General features: G+C 39.1%; 1 protein-coding gene across 1 annotated transcript in view; it reads right to left on the reverse strand.

Moving 5' to 3' along the window:
• sik2b (salt-inducible kinase 2b) overlaps positions 1-20372 on the reverse strand; it is a 48060-nt gene that overhangs the window by 13821 nt on the left and 13867 nt on the right. The window contains exons 4-6 of the mRNA XM_074679352.1: positions 10326-10487; positions 2796-2920; positions 1154-1277 (exon numbers count right to left, since the gene is read on the reverse strand). Of these exons, the coding sequence (XP_074535453.1) occupies positions 1154-1277; positions 2796-2920; positions 10326-10487 (411 nt within the window). The remainder of the gene's footprint in view (positions 1-1153; positions 1278-2795; positions 2921-10325; positions 10488-20372) is intronic.

Raw genomic sequence — 20372 nt, forward strand, 5'->3', positions numbered from 1 at the left:
CTGATCAAGAGAAAACAATGCTACTGCTTGTATCTCCTGTGTGGACAGTGTGTCAGCTGCAGATGTCACATACAGATAAAGGATTCAAACCAAAGGGCTGGGTTGTTTGTTGTTCTACATGACTCCTGGCTATCCTGCACTGCCCTGCCGTCTACCAGGACTGAGCATTATGCAACAGCAGGATACGCACAAGACAGCATCCAATGTTTATTTGGTTGGGAGTAAACCACAATTTGCTCAGAGCTGAGATACTCTGATGAGAGTATTGTGTGGTGCAAGGCTGCGCTGAGCACCGCAGCCTGGAACTGTGGGGGTTGGGAGGAAGGGGGGGAAGGGACTCAGATCTGGATGTCAATTTGGCCAGAGAGCTGTCATTACACTCCTACATTCCCCCAAATGTCTTAATTGTTTAATTGTTTCCAGAATGAAAAATATCTGGATGACTCTTGGAGCCTCCCCCCCATAGAGTGCAACAGACTTGCAGACGGGATACAGGGAAACAAGACAGAAACAGACAGAGACACAGATGGACTGGAAGATGTCTCACAGATAGGGAGTCAAACAGTGAGACAGACAAACAGAGAGACGGAGACGGACAAAGGCAGAGTTTCTGGAAGGCTTCACTGGCTATTCCCCAGGTTATATAAACAGCTCCAGCTCTGGACTTAATCTGCTGCCAGATAGCTAGCTAGCACAGCCGCTAACAGCAGGGCTACTCTGAGATGCCTAGCCAACCTGACTCACCCCTGCAGTCTGCGTGCATGCACATAGACCCACCAACTCACGTACACACGTACACACGCCACAGAGGACAATGACAGAGTGTCTCCTACTGTATCCCCATCAAATGAGCGCAATGTTCTCTTGTTAATGAAATGACCCCCTGACAGGCTGCAGCCGCGAGAGAGTCTGCCAGCAGAACATCCAACTGGGTGTTGACTCAAACAGGAGAGCGTGATCTATTCATCTAAGCGGCAGTGTCCCCTTGTGGGAATTTTCATGCCATTTTCACCTCAGACCCGCTACATACCGTGATAAAAGAGGCTGGAAGATGTCTCGTAAGTACACTGCGTGCGTGAAAATCGATAGGAATGTGAGGAACTGCGGGTGGGGAGTTGTTAGAAATGTCTCCTTCCTGTTTTTCCTGTCTTACCTTCAGTCATGAAGTAAGGGATGCGAAACCTTCCTTCTAGGACTCTCTGTCGGAGCACTGGTAGAGTAGGCCCGTCAAAGGGTAAAGCACCACACACTAGCACATACAGCACCACCCCCATACTCTGTGGATGTAAATGAGCATACACAGAATAAGGTCAGGGCACTGGAAAACTCCATCAGAGAGTAGCAGCATTTACACTTCAGGAAATGACTCACAAATGAATGACACTTAACACAGAGTACAAAAATATAGTAAAAGATGCCATATTTAGAAGCTTGAATGTGTGATCGGGAAACCTACATCACATGACAGGGAGAAAGCTCGGTGATGGATCTGTCTTTAAAATCTAAACATCTCTATCTTATCTCAGAAGGGTTGGTAATTTGGATGTTTAGAAAACTTCACCCAAGAAAAGAGACTGTCAGGGAGAGCATGCAAATTTAATAGGAGCACCAGTGAGGCGCAGGCAATTAATCAATTTTATCAATTAATTTGAGATTTTTTTTAAGATTCAGTGATGAGAGAACTCCTTGTTACCGTTTTTGGAATTGGTGCAGCTTTCAATGTAAATGTTAACAAGCCTGTCTCCTTAAAAAACTACAAAGTGTTTTTTTAAAACAAAAGAACAGCTGAAACTTTGATTTCAGGAGGGAAATACTGGTTATTTTTAGGGATGCACGATATTATCGGCACAATATCGGTATCGGCTGATAAATGCTTAAAAACACGTGTATCAGTATCGACAGATATGAAAATTTCTGCCAAAAGTCACAGCCGATAAGGTGCTATTCAGTTAGGATTATTATTATTTTCCATCTGAAAAATAAGCTCCTTAAATAAAATGTAGCACTTTATTTATTTGCACTGCAGAGCTCTGTGTTTGTCACCAGGTTGTTACAGTAGCTCTAAAATAATCAAATGCAACTTGGTTATGTTTAAAAATGCATTGTACATTTAAAGTTCATGTGATCTAAAGAAATTATCTTTCTGTATTTCAATACTGAATGTCTTGAGTTTGAAAAAATAATACATTTCTTATTTATGGTAAAATCAAATGTTTTTTTTGTCTTATTTTATGTGTGTTTCTTAAACAAATGAGACCGTCACAATTAGAGTAACATATAAATTCCAGTACAGGATAGACTTAGCTTTCTTTACAGTGAAAAAAACAAACAAACTTGTGATTATCGGTATAGGTATCGGTATCGGTATCGGCCGAAAGGGGTTTCGATATATCGGCATATCGGATATCGGCAAAAATCCAATATCGTGCATCCCTAGTTATTTTGTTAATTTTTTTCATAAAATAAAAATTAAAACTTGTTTTGAGTTATTTCTGTCATTTGTACTTATTTTTTTCTTTAAAAGGTAGGAAAAAAAATCAGAAGAAATCTTAACTGTTCGTACCAATACTAGAAATACTTCCAATAATGCCTCAGTGTGGAACTGGCTGACAAGTACACCAGTCAATGCAATGATCTCACGTCATAATGTTTTAGTCTTTTTCTGCAAAACAGTCATCTACAAAGTAGTGGCATAACATGGCTATGACTATATTGTTTTTTTTATTGAATTTAAGGACAGAAAAAAAATAAAGTTACATGGATGAAGTGTGTCTTTCTGCAATCACACATCTTACCCAGATGTCTAGCTGTGGGCCCTCGTACTGCTGGCCCTCAAAGACCTCTGGAGCAGCATAAGGCGGGCTGCCGCACCATGTGGCTAACGGCTCCCCAGGCTGGAAGAAGTTCCCGAACCCAAAATCTAGACAAATCGAAACAACACAAAAAGGTTTAAAGATTAACTAAAAGACAAGTTAGAGACAATATAAAATAGTTGAGTTGGTAAAAAAAAAAAAGAGTGTAAAGGCCGTCTGCTGTACACTCTGTGCTGCCAGCAGTTTCTGCAAAAAGGCAGCCTCTGACTGTAATTGTTCTTTATGACAGTGGAAGGGGAAGAGGTCAGGCGCATTGGGGATATTTACAGTAACACTGTGGTGATTGCTTTGCTGATGTGGTCAAAGTGTGCAAAACAAACGTCCAGAACAAAAGGTGGGTTATGCCTCGCATGTCTCCCAGGGATCCACAGGTTTTGCATAATGCACCATGTGATCCACATATTTGAACGCTGAGGAAACAGGCCTTTGTATGAGGTAACGCTCCCCTGGAGACTGACATGAGGTCATCAATTCTGTGCTCTGATTGGCTGGCCTTATAGTGACTAACACTCCGATTTGACTCTTCAGAGGAACAAGACAGAGGAGAGCAACTAACACTAGCACAAAAACGCATAAAACGCTCAAAGGAACACATCTGCCTTTCATTAAAATCCAACTAAAGGCTACGGTAATATTTGCCAAATCACACTGAGTCAACCAGCGGGTCTGCAATTACTCAGCCAGACCCCTTTTTATTTCATTAGTTTATATCATTCTCCTTCTATATCACTGCCTGCCTCCCTTCTCTTTTTAAACCATCTCCAGTTAGCCAGCCTTTCTTCCTCATTTTGTCTTGGAAACTCCTCTTTTGTGCCAACTTTTGACCACGGACATTAATCCATTAGTGCATCAGGAAGTTAATTCATCGTTATTCAAATAATGGATTGATTCATATTTTCTTTGCAGCCTGAAGCAGTTCAGATTTCAGAATCTGATAGTTTTCTCTGTCTGAAACCCATTTGAATGGAATTTCTAAAACTATAACATGTGCTAACCACCATTTTTTAAGCATTTGAAGACAACAATTACATAAGGACAACAATCCCATGCTTGGTTGGTTCATTATCAGGCGGACCCTGTGATGGTATCATGGGACCCCAGCTACAGCAACAGACAATCATGCTCACTTTACCCACCTACCCACCCACCCACATCATCATCCCTTTTTCCATCATTCAAAACAGTTACATAAACAGAAAAAAAGCGTAATGCAAAACAAATAAATTTCATGATATAAAAAATAAATCTGTGTTACACAATGAGGCTGGAGGTAATGTGGGTTTACACACAAAGAAAAACACAGACAACACACACACAAAGATAGTATGAGAAAAAGACAGTATCCTCTCCCTTTGATAATCCTTTAAAAGTGACGACAAACAATCTGCAACCACCCACACGCCATGTTAACACTGGAGAGAAAACGGAAACATGCAAAGCTGGTGGTCAAACAGCCTTTGAGCTGCAAAAGACACGCATCATTCCAACTATTCTAACAATTTAATAATCTGTGGGCTTTAATACATCATAGAAAAACAAGTTTACTTATCATTATCAACAGTTTCCTATAAAAAAAAATGAAAAGTGCAAAAACACTATCTTCAGCCTAAAAGTTGTATACTTAAATATAAAACTCAGATATCCACTGTCCAACACATACTTTTGATAGTTTCAGCCCAAATTGTTGAAGGAGATAAAGCTTCTCCAGAGAAAAGTTTGTCAAAGCATGCTGCTCAGATCCTTTATCATAGGAAAGTTCATGATGTACATCTAAGCTGATAGGATTCAAGACACCCACGCATCCTTAATTAAAAAGCCAAAACAAATGGAAATCTATACAACTCTGGGCTCTTCATTGTCGGGGGTCTAAAACCTTTACTATCAAAAGAGCCATTTTGCCTCATCTCACCAAGATTAAAGTCATTCCAGAGCCACATTATCCACTTTAACTTCAGGATAAAAACAATACAGTGTATAGAATTCCAAACATAGTTAGAATATGCACATTAATTTTTATATATATTCATACATATAGGGATGAGAACTGAATAATTATCTAAAAAAGAAGTTTCTTAAATTCACTGAATTTGATTACAAATACTGTTGATGTTGCTCAGCTCATCATTTTTTGTTGTTTGCTGATTTCTTGCCACATATCAAGCATGTATATTAAGCTGGCACGTTGGCAGTTAAATGTCTACACAGAATTAAAATTTCTATTTTTTTTTTCTGGGTATGCCCTTTTCTTGATTTAGTTTTCTTACCAGGGATGTAAAACTTGAGGTTAGCCATAGGTGCATGAGGTTAAAACTGTGCAAGTTAGTGGGTTTTTGATGTTGTAGGAGGTAAAGTAGAGCGGTGGTAGGATTTATTGCAAGATGTGATGCATACTTAGATCAACAAAATATGAAACAATATATATAGTTTTGTGTCAATGTTGTTAATCATCAATACCCCCTGTGAGAAAAATGAAAATTCTTTATTCCGGTCTTTTTTTTCCCCAAAGATACCAGGTGTCACTGCAAAGGAGTCAAAGAGCTGCATGAGGTTGCAGAACCCTGGACTAGTCAATGATATAAAACAAGCATAGTACAATAATATGAATTTGGTTGCATTCAGCTTTCTTGGATTTCTTTAATGTAATGCTTTTCTGTCCACACGCTCAAAGAATGATTCACAAGAGCACTATACAGCTTTTGCGCCCTCGCAACCTTTCCCAATAAGAAATAAGAGGAAGTTTAGTTCACACAGAAATGTGCTCCAGAAAAAACAACACCCCTGTGCACTGGTATTGAAATGAACCATTATGCAGTCAATCTGGGGCCAAACCAGTCAGTCTCTGCAGAAATGAACATTATCACAAAGATGTCAAAAAAAAAAACAAAACAGCAGCAATGACAGCCACACACAGTTTTAAAGGAAGTTTTAAACAGATGCAGATGTCATACAGGAAAATGTAGGTTTAGTGCTGTTATTGACTACATACAGACAGCTGTTTCTGATAAATTGCCAATTCCTTTTGAAGTCAGAAGGGGGGAAATCAGGAATGTGGATAATGTTAATGATGAAGACTCGGGGAAAAAAAACACTCAGGACCACTTTTTTTATCTCTTTGCCAAATGGAAAGGTGCAGAAAATGTTTCCTTCAGTGGGAAATACACTGAGTCAAGGGAGATTAGCACAGTGCAAACTCCGAGTGAAAAGCAAAATAACAGGTTTGACATTGCACGTGAGTTCATGTATTCAATCCACTTAATCACTGCGGCGCAGGCAGCTGCAGGTGTGCGTGGTGGGAAAAAAAGCCACAGTGGGGTTTATTACAAGTCTGTTTACAGTCTGAAGCTTCTGTGAAGGTGAGATGTGAAATGCAGCCACAGCAGAGAGGAGCGGTGCAGTGGGTTTACCGTCAGAAGCTGTGACCCATTTCATGGAGCTGAATACTGAACAGACTGGTTGACGTCAAACGCTCCTGCACGCTGCAGGCTACCAACAGATTCACAGCTTCACAAAAAGGGCGGGGAGGGAGACAGTGTGTGTCCCGCACAACAGTATTAGCATAATATTAGCCTCAACATGTCACGCTAGAACACTCTCCTGCTAACAGCTTATAAAAATCTGTGTGCATTGATATGACAGGTGTATGAGTGATTGAAGGACATCATCCAGCAGTCAAAAACATTGTCACTTCTAATAAGGTATGAGCAGTGATACAGCTACAGCTTAGGGTCTCTCTCTTTCCCGTCTGGCATCTTCTCATCTCTGCTCTTCCTTTCACTCACTTTTACCTGAAAACTTTTTGTTTCAAAGTTTTTTATTTCACTTTCTAGAAACCTCTCCTGTCAAGGGCACGTAATATTTACCCTGAGATTATTTAACTTTTGTAAGAAGGAACATGGTGATTCTGTAACAACTAAAAAGTTGACTTTAATGAACACACATTTGCTGAATTCATTGGAATTGAGAGTTTTGCACATTCAACCTCATTTGATCTGCTACAACCACTAAGGCTGCAGAATGCAGTTGTGCAATATTTATATCACAAGGTTACGCAACATATGCAATAAGTTATGCTTGTTCTAGAAATGCTTATAAACATTACTTTTCATTGATTCAAATCTCTGGAAAACTATTTAAGCCTTCAAAAAAAGGAAAAAACATGGGAAAAGGACTAACTTGTTAGCCACTGCATGTCTGCGTAAATTTGATAAACATATCCCCCCATTAGGGATGGGTACCAAATTAGGTACTTTTATAGGTCCGACCGAATTCTGTCAAAAGTTTCGAGTACCAATTCACATAAAATCAAAGGGTAACATGTTAAGGTACCTAAATGCATCCTTGTGACTGTGAGGGAGTAAAAGAGTAGGGGATGTTACATAGTGGACATGATCACAGCATTGCAAGGTTATATATTGAAGAATAAATATGTTAAACTGAAAAAATTGAGACTTTATCATCAAACAAACTAATATCTTTCACCACATAAACACAAAAAAGTAAAAGAAAAAATGGTACCATTGAATACCGATACCAATTGACAGGTACAGGGCATCGGTACTGTATTGTTTCAAATGTAAAAGGTACCCATCCCTACCCCCATATTATCATTTGATCCCGGATGGAAACTTAAAAATCACTTGCAGGACATACAATAAATCAAAATCAATAATTAACAGATATCAACATGATTGCAACTCTTTGCTGACATAAATAGAGTTCACAAAGGCAGAGAGGGATATATGCAATAAGGTGAGAGTCTGTTATCATTAATTCAGGAAGAATTAAAACCAACTAAGTTCTTTGACCATCAAATACCACTTCAGAGGTGAAAACCTTCAACTTAAGATTATATTGCATACTGATTTATCAGTTCAAATGTGGTAATAGCCAATATTTTTCCATTTAACAGACAAAGGCTCATTGGTAATAATGTGTTCATCATAATTCTTCTATCCCGTGAATTGAATGCTGGTAAACTGGTACACATAGCTGTTGATAACCGTTGATTCAGAGGGTTTCATGTAACAGAAAAAGAGACCTGCCGGACATGCTCAAAGTTGTTTTTATGTTCAACTGTGACAGAAAATGGAACAGTGTGGGAGTATTACACCATCTCAAGAAAGATGAGCGACATGCTGTTTGTAAGATGTTCATGTGACATTTTAAGAGGGACTTAAAAAAAGGAACTAAAATGAAGAACTAGAAAAAGTTTAGACATCAAATTACATAACTTGTTTAAGATAAAACAGAAAGAATTACAAAGAAAGAAAGAAATACAAAAAATCATCCGAATCAGAACAGTCTTTTGGATAAACTTACTGAGTCAAAAAAGCTCAAAACCGTTCAATTAACTAAATACCTGACGGATTCAATGCAGCACTAAACCGAAACAACAGGAGCAAACAGACTCTCCTTGTGAGTTTTCTCTCTTCAGGCTGATTAATGGTTTAGTGTCAAATTATACAACTGTCTTTTCCATTTATTTATCACGAGGAATCCCGAGTCTAAACAAAAGATAAACAGAAACTGTTTCTCCTCCAGGTGTCCTTGATCTGGAGACTGTTTGTACTTGATACATCTTTTAATGGAGCATGAAACACCTTAAGGCTTTGGTGTACTTCCAATGACATTAACTGTGTGGAATATCACAACCTTGGAAAACTCTCATAACAGTTAATGTTGCTCCAAAGGCCAGTCAACAGGTGAGTGATGAAAAAGTCCATACACTGTTTGTTTTTAAAGTTAGACATCATTAAACAGAATGCACATTTTCCTGTTGGGTCCCAAAGGGCTGTGTGGTCAGACAACCCACTTTTTTCCCTTTCTCCTCCTCTCTTTCCATCCTCTTCAATCTGTCAATTTAGCTGTAAAGGAGCTGTTTGAAGTGAAAACATGAAGGGCACCCCCCTGCTGCTGCTGTTCCCTTTCCTCTGAGCCTGACCTTTCTTTGACTGACCACTGCCTGCTCAAGCCCCACATGCACTGCCCAGAGGTGGCCATTAGAAAGCAGGGACACAGCACTGGACTGAAGAGGGAAAAACTCAGGGGCCTACTTCAGGCATCCCCTAACCTCTCTGCTGATCTTGTTATGTGTAAGTCAGATGTAAATTCTGTAGAAAAATGTTTTTATGCTTTCTTAAAACAATAAAATGTATTACTTTCTGAGAATATTTGCCCAGGAACAAATACAAAAAGAGTCTGTTTCTTCAGTTTGATAATGAAGTTGAAGGAATATATGTGCCTTGCATCATGTGTAAAACTATACTCAGCGTAATGGATGCAGAAAAATTTAAATTCAAAAGTACCATTTGTATTCAGTAAAATCACATACTCATCTACACCTCACGTACCTGTTAACAGACCTGTCAGACTGTGGATGTGGATAAGAGAAGCACAGAATGTACTTCACCGCTCATGTCCTCCCCTGAGACATTTCCTCTAATCACACGCCAGGTAATGTTCTGTTCATTGTTTTCCTGCGTCTTCAAATCTAATCTGCCCGAGTGGACAATGAGTCAGACATGTTTGCGAAAATTACTGCTGGGGGTAATAACAACATCTCTCGGGTTATCATCTTAGACCCTTTGGAGAAACGGTGGTCAGGGTGATGGGAGTGATGAAGCATTCTGTTCTCCATCAGTTATTGAATCGTTTTGTTTAATTAGTTCTGTGATTGACCTTTTTGCACAAATAAAAAGCCTCTTGACACGGACCATGACTTAGCGGTTAGCAGTGATGCTCATTCTTTGTTTTTCTCTGACAAAGCTGATTTAGTCAGAGGAGAAAACTGGTTTTATTCTTCTATCCTGAGTTCTATGAGGACAAGAGGCCATTTTCCTGTAGCTAACACCCATACTCTGTGTGTCTAGTATCCCCTCACACCTGTATTTTTAGACACCCCCATGTGATCAGCTCACCTTAGATGGGTTTTAGTATCAGCTCTGAATAAAGCCTGAGATAAACCTCAGAGTATCCACAGCTGCCACCCTGCTCCTTATCATCCTTCCTTCTCCCTCTCATATGCCACTCTCTAGAGTATCATCCCCTCCTCTCCTCCTCCTCCTCCTCTCCTCCTCCTCCTCCAATTAGACCTCCTCTCACATCATCCTCCTCCTACTCTGGGACACAGCAGTAGGGTGACATTCTCAAAAGCTAGCTCTAAATGTCAGTTGCTTAATAATCACTCTTTGAAGCTTGTACTACAGACCTCCAGCTTTGTCTCAAATCCCTGCCTCTGGGTTTCTTCCTTTTTTTGGTCCCCCATTCTTAGTTTTTGCTTCTGAAAACTAAAGCTTTGGGCCACAGGAAAATATGTTGTGGATTCTTAAGCTAAGAGCTGTCACACAGAGCAGAGAAACTTTGGACCCAGTGTGAACAGCCCATGGCATGTGATGCATCAAAAACATCCTGCATTTCTCATCCATAAATAAGTTGTCTTCCTGCGTCTGTTACCTGCAATCTTGATGTTCATGTGGCCATCCAGCAGCAGATTCTCCGCCTTCAGATCCCTGTGGACAATGTTGCGGTTGTGGCAATACTCTACAGCTGACAGGATCTGCCAGAATTTTCTCCTGGCCTCGAGCTCGCTAAGACGGCCATGTTTCGCCAGGTAGTCTGCAGCAAGAGAGAGGAGGGGGAAACAAACAGTCAGATGGATAGAGCATGTGTAACAGTAGAACTACATGCAGATTACATTTTACATCAACTTACATAACAAGCCTTTCAAACACTGTATCAGGTATCGCTTTGTGCCGTTTGACAAGAATGCATTCGTGCTGATTTTTCATTCCTCTGAGCGTTGGCGGTTGTGTAGAAAGGATAATTTACTTTTGATGAGGTGCAGGCATGTTGCCAGTAGTGGTTTATGGCTGTTCTACATTACAGCATGCTCTGTAAACTAGAGTATGATGTTCAGACTCTGTATAAGTATGTGTATTTCAGTGTGCAAGTGGGATTCAGCTTACAACGGAGATTGGAGGAGGAAAAGATTTCTGAGAGCTGGATTTCAGCAACAAAATGTCCACATTAGTACAAGGTGGGGAGCTGGGGTGTAAGTGGGAGGTTTAATAAGTTTGTGAGGAAATGACAGCAGAGCACTCACAGAGACTAACACACATAAATGACGATTACAGGGAGAAATCATGATATTTATGTTAGCAATTAAACTGAGTTCTTACCCAATATAGCACAAACATTTATTTGTCTGTCTGATTTATGGCTGTACTCAGCACGACAGACTGAGTATGTGGTTGTTTAGAAAGACCCATGAAAGTTTACGTTCTATCTGGGAGGCTAAAGTCATAAATTTTGGTCTCCTCTTCCTTCCAGCATCCAGATTACTGACCTTTTTCTCATTGTCTACTCTCTCTAAGGCCTTACTGGTTTCCAGGCCTTTCACATTCTGTTTTTTTTTTTATCTCAAAGTTATCCTGACAGACTATTTTACACATTTCTTGTTTTGTTTTTTTGCAACCCAGTAAACTTTAGAGGGAGTGCTGCGTGTGTTGCTGTCTGCAGGGTTCCTCTTCACACCTCTCTGTCCAGATAGCTCGCAAACTCTTCAATTCACACTCTGTGGCAAACAAGATAGGACACTCTCTGTGACGGCTTTCTGTCCAGCTGGCACGGCTACAGACCAGCGACCAAAACCTAGTGACAATACACAACAACCACAACAAACAGGCGAGGAGACAGAACCTCATCCATCAGCATACAGTGTTTAAGATATTAAGGAAGAAACTATCCGAGACCCACAAGGCTGGTCTCATTAAAAGAAGCTATTTTGTAAGCAAAAAGCAGACAAGAAGTCACTTTGTTTCAGATATTAAAAACAAAATTTACTCTTGCGTTACCAAGACAGGGCCCCACTAATGTACCTCACTTTGTTTGTAGGTGCACCAGCACAAAATTTAGGTGCGCCCAAATCTTTAAATGCCATCAGGACAGCTTTTCATCACTTTCCATGACCTTCATATGATGCTGATAGTTTTCAAATAAGAATAAGGTATAGAGAAATGTTCGTCTTTATTTAAAGCACAATTCTATAGAAAAAGAAAATTTATAAGGTGTTTAAAGTGCTTCACTGAGCTAAAACTAAACACTTCAAACCCAAGCATGAAGAAAAATAAAATAATTCTAAAACAAAGAGCTTGTTCCTAAAGTGCGTCGCTGAACTGAATTGATGTTAATCCGTTTTTCTTCATGAGAAGAATTTCTGATTTAAATTTTGTCAACAGCAACTTCTCCTTCTCCTTGGCAATGCTGAATACAACATCAGTGTTTTCCTGAGGCCTCGCCTGTTTGTGGTGTAAATCAAAGGTTTATCCTTTTTTTTTATCTGGGCTCAAAAGCTGAATTTATTAGACTGGCTGATCACATTCTCTAAATCATTGTTGAAGATAATATCTAACCATATTTACTTATAATTAGTTAGAGTAGAGAGTGATGTTAAAAAGGAGAAGTGGTTCTGTCCACTGCCCTCATTGTGCCCCTCCAGTCTGAAAGTCTGGACACATCCATGCACAGAGGCACAGAGTGACAGTGGAATGAAGCTGACAGGCTTTCAGGTTTGTTCACCAAAAGCTGGAGAAGAACTCCTGTTGGTTTTTAAAGAATAGCGAAACTACAACTTCTGTCCAAAAGAGACAGCAGAAAGGTAATTGCGTGAGTACCGCATCGATCATCATCACAATCTCCACAGACTGATCAGGATGAAGTTTAAAGTAAGTACAAACCACAGGTACCACAGGGGGTACCTCTGCTGGTGCTGACTTTATACCTGGATATGAAGCTGGAAATAGAGATGAAAGTTTTCTCCGCGACTCACGAGATATTTAAATTGTGACATGTGCATCACTACAGCATATATAACCTAGACTTAGATGATAACACATATGTAAACACTGGTAGATGATCATATTAAGAGTGGAATCAATTTTCTCCAGTAACTGTACGTCTTACGTGTGCACAGTGGGGTGCCATGCAGAGCTGGGAATTGTAAACGCCCATACAACCTAGGGCAAGGAGTGAACAGAACCACAGCCAATCAGAGGAAAAGAACCGCCCGTGCTCTGTCTCTTATTGGTTTAAACCACGGTATGACCCTTCCCTGAGTGTGAGTTCAGTCCAAGAGGAAACCTCCAGTCTAAGAATATATGACAATGCAGAAGTGCAAGACCTTGCTTTTTCACAAGTGTCTGCTTAAAGCTGGCTCCGGGAGTACCTTAAGTCACATTAGAGCCTGACCGATATGGGATTTTTGGGGCCAATGCCAATACCGATACTGGGGGCAAAAAGAAGCCAATATCCTATATATGGGCTGATAAATACAATTAATTCATTGATACACACAGGATATATACTGTATATGAACACAAATTATTATAATAACCATATGATTCAAGACAGAGACAGAACACTATTAAATTAAGACAAGGAACTTTAATTATAAACTGCCAACATAAGAACTGTAGTGTTAACCTATGATAAATAAGAACAAGCTGTAAACACAACAATACATAAAGAAGTCAAACTGTAAACACAGTAAGAAGAAAAAAGAAGTCAAACTGTAAACACACAATGAGCAACTTACACAACGTTAAAACGACGTATTATAGTCTTACATTAGATAATGGTGGACGTGTGAATTAACAGTAGCATTTATCTCTGTTTATCTCACAAAAAAGCAACTAACTTACATTAGATAATGGTGGACGGAGGGGGCGGGCACTCGGGCAGCATGCAGCCCAACACAAGACACACAGGAACAGGAGCGACAGAATCTCCGTGGAGCAAATTTTTTTTATAATCGGCTACATTTTGGCTGATGTTGATCAATCGATGACAGGCATAATCGGCCCGATTAATCAGTCGATCAATTAATCGGTGGGGCTCTAAGTCACATACATAGCAAGAAAAGCAGTTTTCACAGAAGAAATAACCTTATTTTTATTAAGATCACAAGCTTGCCCAATCAGACCCACAGGCGCCCTATTGCTGTACGCGAAGCTCCTGTCACTTTCAGTATGGGCGCAACAGCCGATTTACTTTAAAATCCATTTCAGAAACAGACGAGTGATGTCGGGGAGACTGCGTCCATTAATTATACAGTCTATTGCTCAGTTACAGAAGAACACGGAGAGATGATGTAATAGCGAGGAAAAAAAAAAGCTTTCAGTCGGAAGTATCAGGTGCACCAGTGTGACCAAGAATAAATATTAGTTGCACTCTTAAAATTTTTGCTCGCATTCTGAAGCCCTGCAAGAAATGCCTGATTTTTTTCTGACAAGTAATTTTGTTTTGATTTCCCTCGTGTGCCACATTTTTATGTAAAGATGACAACACAGGCATAAACTCAAATCTAGGTCTCCGTCAGGAGGCATAGAGAAGTCACACTAAGCCAATTTTACAGCCCATTAACATCAAAAACATCTTCCATCAACCAAACGTGAGATTTATAAAGTAGAGCACCGCGTGTCCCCAGGCCAGAGGCATGCATCAGGCTGTAAACACCTTGTCCTACCATCTACGCACAGGGTGAACAAAGAGCCAGCTGCATACTCAAACAAAGACGGCACAGTATTAAACGATAGAGGGATTCAAGTTTCACTGTTAAGCCTCAAGGTGTTGAAGCTGCTCACTGTTTGAGAAATAGCTAACATGTGACAGAGTGAGAAAACCTGATTAGAGGCTGGCTGGTAAATGCCATAGAGAAAGCCAAACAGTGACCAGGGCAGCTTTCAAGCTACAACGCTAATAAAAAACACACTATGGAGGGGAATGTATCGAGGGGTTCCCAGTGCGCTCCTTTAAGGAGAAACAGATTCTAAGCAATAACCCAACTCAGAACAAAGCTATGAGTCGCGTGGTCTGTTCCTTAGGCGTCAATAACTCTCAACCAGAAAGCAGTGAGCTTGTTGCATGGTCAAACATTAACACCTCACAATAACTGGTTTGATTCCAGTATGGCCACATCAGACCAGAAGTGTTTCCATCTTTAAACTTACTTCATAACCAAACTTTATAATACACCTGTAAACTTGTTAACTTCATTGTTGTCAATGTTGAAAACCCATCATGCAGATGTACAATAAGTTTATCTTTAAGTGTAATTTATAATATTTATAAACTGTAATGCTACTGTAATTATGTAAATGTCCACTTGTGGGAACAATTAAAGGTATTATCTATTGTATCTCTCTTAGCTGGGTGCAATACTGCATGTAAGTTTGTAGTTTCTATACACAAATTCAGTAAAGTCATACTGTATCAACTGCGTGTTTCAGAGTACACAAGTTGTTTTAAGTGTTAATAGGTGTTGAAAATGTTTTAAAGGGAACTGAGCTTATATATATATATATATATATATATATATATATATATATATATATATATATATATATATATATATATATATATATATATATAGATAGATATATATATATATAGATAGATATATATCTATCTATATAGATATTTTTTTTATACTTCTATATATATATATGTGTGTATATTTATTTTCGTAGTGTAGATGCTATCTGTCATCTCACATTGGTTTTCAGTGTATTGTGACTGAGCATTACCTTCTCGCACTTTATCTCTAAACTAAGAGGCCTATTAGTTGATGGGGTAGAGTTTTTTTTAACAAGATCAAACTGTCCAGCAAAACAATTAATACATGTCTTTTTGAAAAAGAAAATATGGACTACACTTCTTTATACATTGTAATGTAAACTTGCTTTACTAAAAATAATAAAAACAAAAAAGGGAACTGAGCTGAGTAAAAAAACATAGTATGGTGTTGTTTTTGATTTTGTAACATTGTTTAAAGACTCTTTGGCTGAAGCCACATGTGTAATCTGGACTAAAACCCTACAGCCAACTCTTTATTTAACACCACCAGCTGATGTTAGAGAAACAGACATTTTTTTTCAAAGTCAAAAAAAGATTTGTCCCTTCCCTGTGTAAAAACTGCAGCTGGCACCTGTGCCACTCAGCATCTGTGTGTCCTGGGGGTATATGTGTATAAAGCAACAAAGCCCTCCTTCAATGCAGCTGTCCTGTTGCTTTTCACCCAATGTGTATCCTGTCAATCACAAACTTTGTCTCATATACTGCTGAGATAATGGTGTTATAAATCTAAAGGTTGCACTGTGCCATATGGGCAGTACTGGCTGCACTTCACTCAGGGGTATTAATAATGGTGTAGTCAACTTTCGTGCTTCTATTGGAAAATCTTCCATTAAACATTGCCTCTGCATGCTGAAGTGTATCTAGAGTTGACCCAATTGGACCGAAGCTGAAAAAAAGTGTATCATGATATTTTGAGAGGCATGCACATAAACACCACATACCTTTGTCACACACACACTAACACACTTTCACAGATAATTCCCCTTATACCTACTCTATGTTGTTAATACCCTGTGACAGTGATAGCTCTTTAAGTTACTACCACAGTTCATAACACAAATATAAAAAACTTCTAGGGCTCCAACCAAACACTATTTTCATTCATTATAAATTTTAGTATCAGAACAAAACATCACAACCCTAATTCCAAACATGGTGGCATGCAAAAAAAACAAAAAACAAATAACAGAAGTTGATGGTTTGCACATGTTTCACCCTTCAGTTAATTGTAGGTAGTGAAAAGTTAGCAAATTTTGAAATTGAAAAGTGTTTAGTGTTTGATTTATGTCACTAGACTGCTGCCAGTTAACAAATTTGGTTAGGGCTTCTTTTTAGCATCACATCTTCTTCAATGTATATTTTGTTTTGAATGTGTTGCTGCCATCAAATCTACAATTAGTTCATATTCGAAAAAGAAAGCAACAACAACAAAACACCAACAACATGCTCAGTTTACAAGTTGATATAATGCCCTGCTGTTCTTGGAATAACGGCTGTTATTTATTATCTCATGGATGAAAACTATTGGATCATCTGACTGGTTTGACTTCAAGAGAAAAACAAGAACCTTTACAAGTATTCACCTTTAAGGGGACAGAGCTAGTCTTCAAAGTGTTTTGACTTACGACCATATCAGATTAATCTTTTACGGTTATTACTGCAGAAAGCCTCTCTACCATGTGATATCTTTGACTCCACTTTTTGTTACAGCTTAAGAAAGAATCCCAGCGTACTGTTCTGAAGCATCAAAATGCTCAACACACCAAATGCTGATCACCAGTGCTACTCTTAATGTGGTATGAACAGGCTCACTGTGTGCTCCAGCTTGTAGCAATTGGAAAACAGGCCATTACTGTCCGAGCAATCAACACTGTGCAGCCACATGCACACACACGTGTACACACACACACACACACATAGATATGCACAATGCAGTATGTTGCCCCAATGGAAGGATGAGTAATCCACTGATACAACGCTGGTGAGGGCACGGACCTCAACACAGTGAGGCATACAGAGTTGCATTCTGGGAAAGCGAGCAGTATGAATCATGGGGGTATTAGGGAACAGCTCAACAAGCACCGTGTTCTACTTCTGCTGAGAGCTGGCTGACGGGCTAAGTCTCTTAACAGCTGCTCAGGTTTGGAGGGGACAAACATCACGGGGACAAACTGGCCTGATGGAAAGACCGCTGGCTGGACTTCAGATAACAGCGTGGGCATTGAGTGTGTGTGTGTGTGTGTGTGTGTGTGTGTGTGTGTGTGTGTGTGTGTGTGTGTGTGTGTGTGTGTGTGTGTGTGTGTGTGTGTGTGTGTGTGTGTGTGTGTGTGTGTGTGTGTCTGTGTGCAGAGGACATGGGGCAAACACCCAGTCTGTTACCACATCAGTAAGTGATACCCAAACCACTTAAGTAAAGCAGCCACATTAAAGTTACGCGTCTATGGGTGCTGATAGATCTTGGTGCTGATTTAATACTGGCACCCTGAGGAGTTAGACTGGAGCAGAGCCAGTCTGAGCTGAGTGAGTCCTGCCCTTCACCTTAGTTTCAAAAAGCAGCTACAACTACTGGTCGATAAACAAAAACGTATCTTCCATTTGGTTCTTTGAGATGTTCACTTAAAGCAGGGATGTCCAACTCGTGCCATGGAGGGCCAAGAGGCTGCAGGTTTTCTTTCCAACCAAGAACTCCACCAGCTGATTCCATTGATTACCTCACCTTCAAGCAGAGAGCAGGGGCTAATCAGTGGAATCAGCTGGTGGAGTTCTTGGTTGGAAAGAAAACCTGCAGCCTCTTGGCCCTCCATGGCACGAGTTGGACATCCCTGACTTAAAGCTTTTCTCTTCTATTTAAAAAAGCCCACATGTTGTCATCAAGCTCCTAGCTTACTCTCCCATACCACAGATTCTTAGTTGTTCATTTGTTGGTTAGTTAACCAACATAAATTATTCTAAAGGCTTCATTTTATTTTGCTGGACTTCTTTTATATTAGTTCAGTTTTAATCACAAGATTGACTTATAAAATATCAAAGAGCTGATAGGTGGCCCCCTTTTTTTTTTTTTTTACCATTTTGAAATTTGGTTTGATTTGACAGACAAATACGCTTTTTAAAGGAGAGGAGTAAATTTCACTCCCCTGTGACATAAAGCTTAAAGATTATCTACAAGTTTAGACTAATTTCTAGGATACAACGCATGTACTTCTCCAAATGTGCCTAAAAATTAAAATTTTTCAAGTTTAATCAGACTATTGCATTAATTAGGCTTAGCCATTCATACATCTTTATTTACGTAGCTCTGAACTCAATGAACACTGACTTCTTCATGGGATCAGAAAATTAATGACAAAATACAGAGGGTGCAATGTGCAGCAACACTACACATTTGTGACTGGCCCAGAAACAGATAGTGTGTTTGGTAGTTTATATTGATTGACCTTGTAAGCTTTCAATTTTTGCTCCACCTGCAGGGGATAATTCAGTATAGAAGTCAAACAAGATTTAAAATCACTGACCTCAAATTCCACTGATTTATGGTAGTTTTGGGGGGAAATTGGGACTCTAAAAGCTTTGATTCACTTCCATATTTGGGGCTGACTGTACATCAGAGAAACCTGAACTTCTACTCTAAACTCTTATCATTTCACAAATTAAAGCTCTGTGAAAACCAAGAAGACACACTCTTGTATTTTGTTATTCAATGTAATGAAGGAGGTGTTGCTCTGGGTAGCTTCCAGAGACAGGATGATTTCAGTAATCAGAAATAATAATAATATTTATTTTGATACATACATTTCAAAGTGGGTGCACATGGATTAGAGACTTCATTGCGGTATAAAAAGACAGGCAATGACTTATAATAGCAACACCTCTGATTGCCAGTCTAGAATACCTAATGAAGAGTTGAACTGATGCTTTGTGCAGATGCAGACCTCTACAAAACAGCACATCACTTATGAATGTTCTGTTTTGTCTAATACACAAAGCACTAAGCTGTTTCCAAATGTCTGCAATAACAGAACAATAACTGAAGGATATGAGAGTAAATTATTAAGCTCCCTCATGACAGGTTCATTCTGCTGCAGCATTTTTGGACCTGTAATTTTTCCTTCAGGAGAGGCATTCCTCAAAAGCTACATGACATTGAACTGACAACACTTTTTGGAGAATCAAGCCTCCATAAAACCCTGTACAGAAAAGAATATATCAACCAAAAGCTGTTGCCATTCAGTTTGACTTCATTTACTGAAACTGAATGCTTTAACTGGAAAAATAAAACTCTTCTTTGCCCCTGTGTGTAATTTATTTGGTTAAGTATTGGTATTGGCCAACTCTGTAAGCAAATGCAATGTCAAGTTAGGTTACTGTACAAATAACAGATGCACTTTGTACATCATGCAGCCGCATTAATATTAGTGGGTGACTGAACAGCAGCAGGTGGACATCCTATCAAAAATATTACTGAAATAAATATTTTTTATTTATCTTACAGAGGGTATTGATGATTAGCGATGCTGACACTAAATAAAATCATGATTTAACATTTTGTTGGGTTAAGTTACCCTAACCGTGACCCTCTTAAAATAAAGCCTGCCATCTCTATACTTCACCTCCTTCAACATCAACGACCCACCAACTTTCCCTACACCTGTGGCTCACCTTAAGTTTTATAGCTCTGGTAAGATAACTAAATCAACAAAAAAACAAAGCTGGAACATGGAAATTTTAATTCTCTCTTGAAGGATTCAGCTTACTGCCAAGATGCTAACTAAATATGAAGATACTTGATCTGTGGCAAGAAATTAAAAAACAATAAAATTGTGAGTTGAGTAAATAATCAAATGTTATCAGAGTCAAGTTCTATTTTTGTAATTCTACAATTTCACTGATTAAAAAAACCATTTTGTTTAGATAATTCTTCAACATATTTTAACAATAAAGTTTTATACACTGTATTGTAGAAATGCACCAATCGTTAGGTGCCGATTTCCTTAATTTTGGGGATAGGAGATCAGCCCATCCTTACACATTAAGGTCTTACAGCCAGCCATTGTTGCATTTTGCTCTGAGACCTAAAACTCAGGACACTTT

The sequence above is a fragment of the Halichoeres trimaculatus genome, unplaced genomic scaffold (genome assembly GCF_033239565.1).
Source record: "Halichoeres trimaculatus isolate MK-OKI-2021-1 unplaced genomic scaffold, fHalTri1.1 fHalTri1_scaffold_9, whole genome shotgun sequence".
Lineage (NCBI taxonomy): Eukaryota > Metazoa > Chordata > Actinopteri > Labriformes > Labridae > Halichoeres > Halichoeres trimaculatus.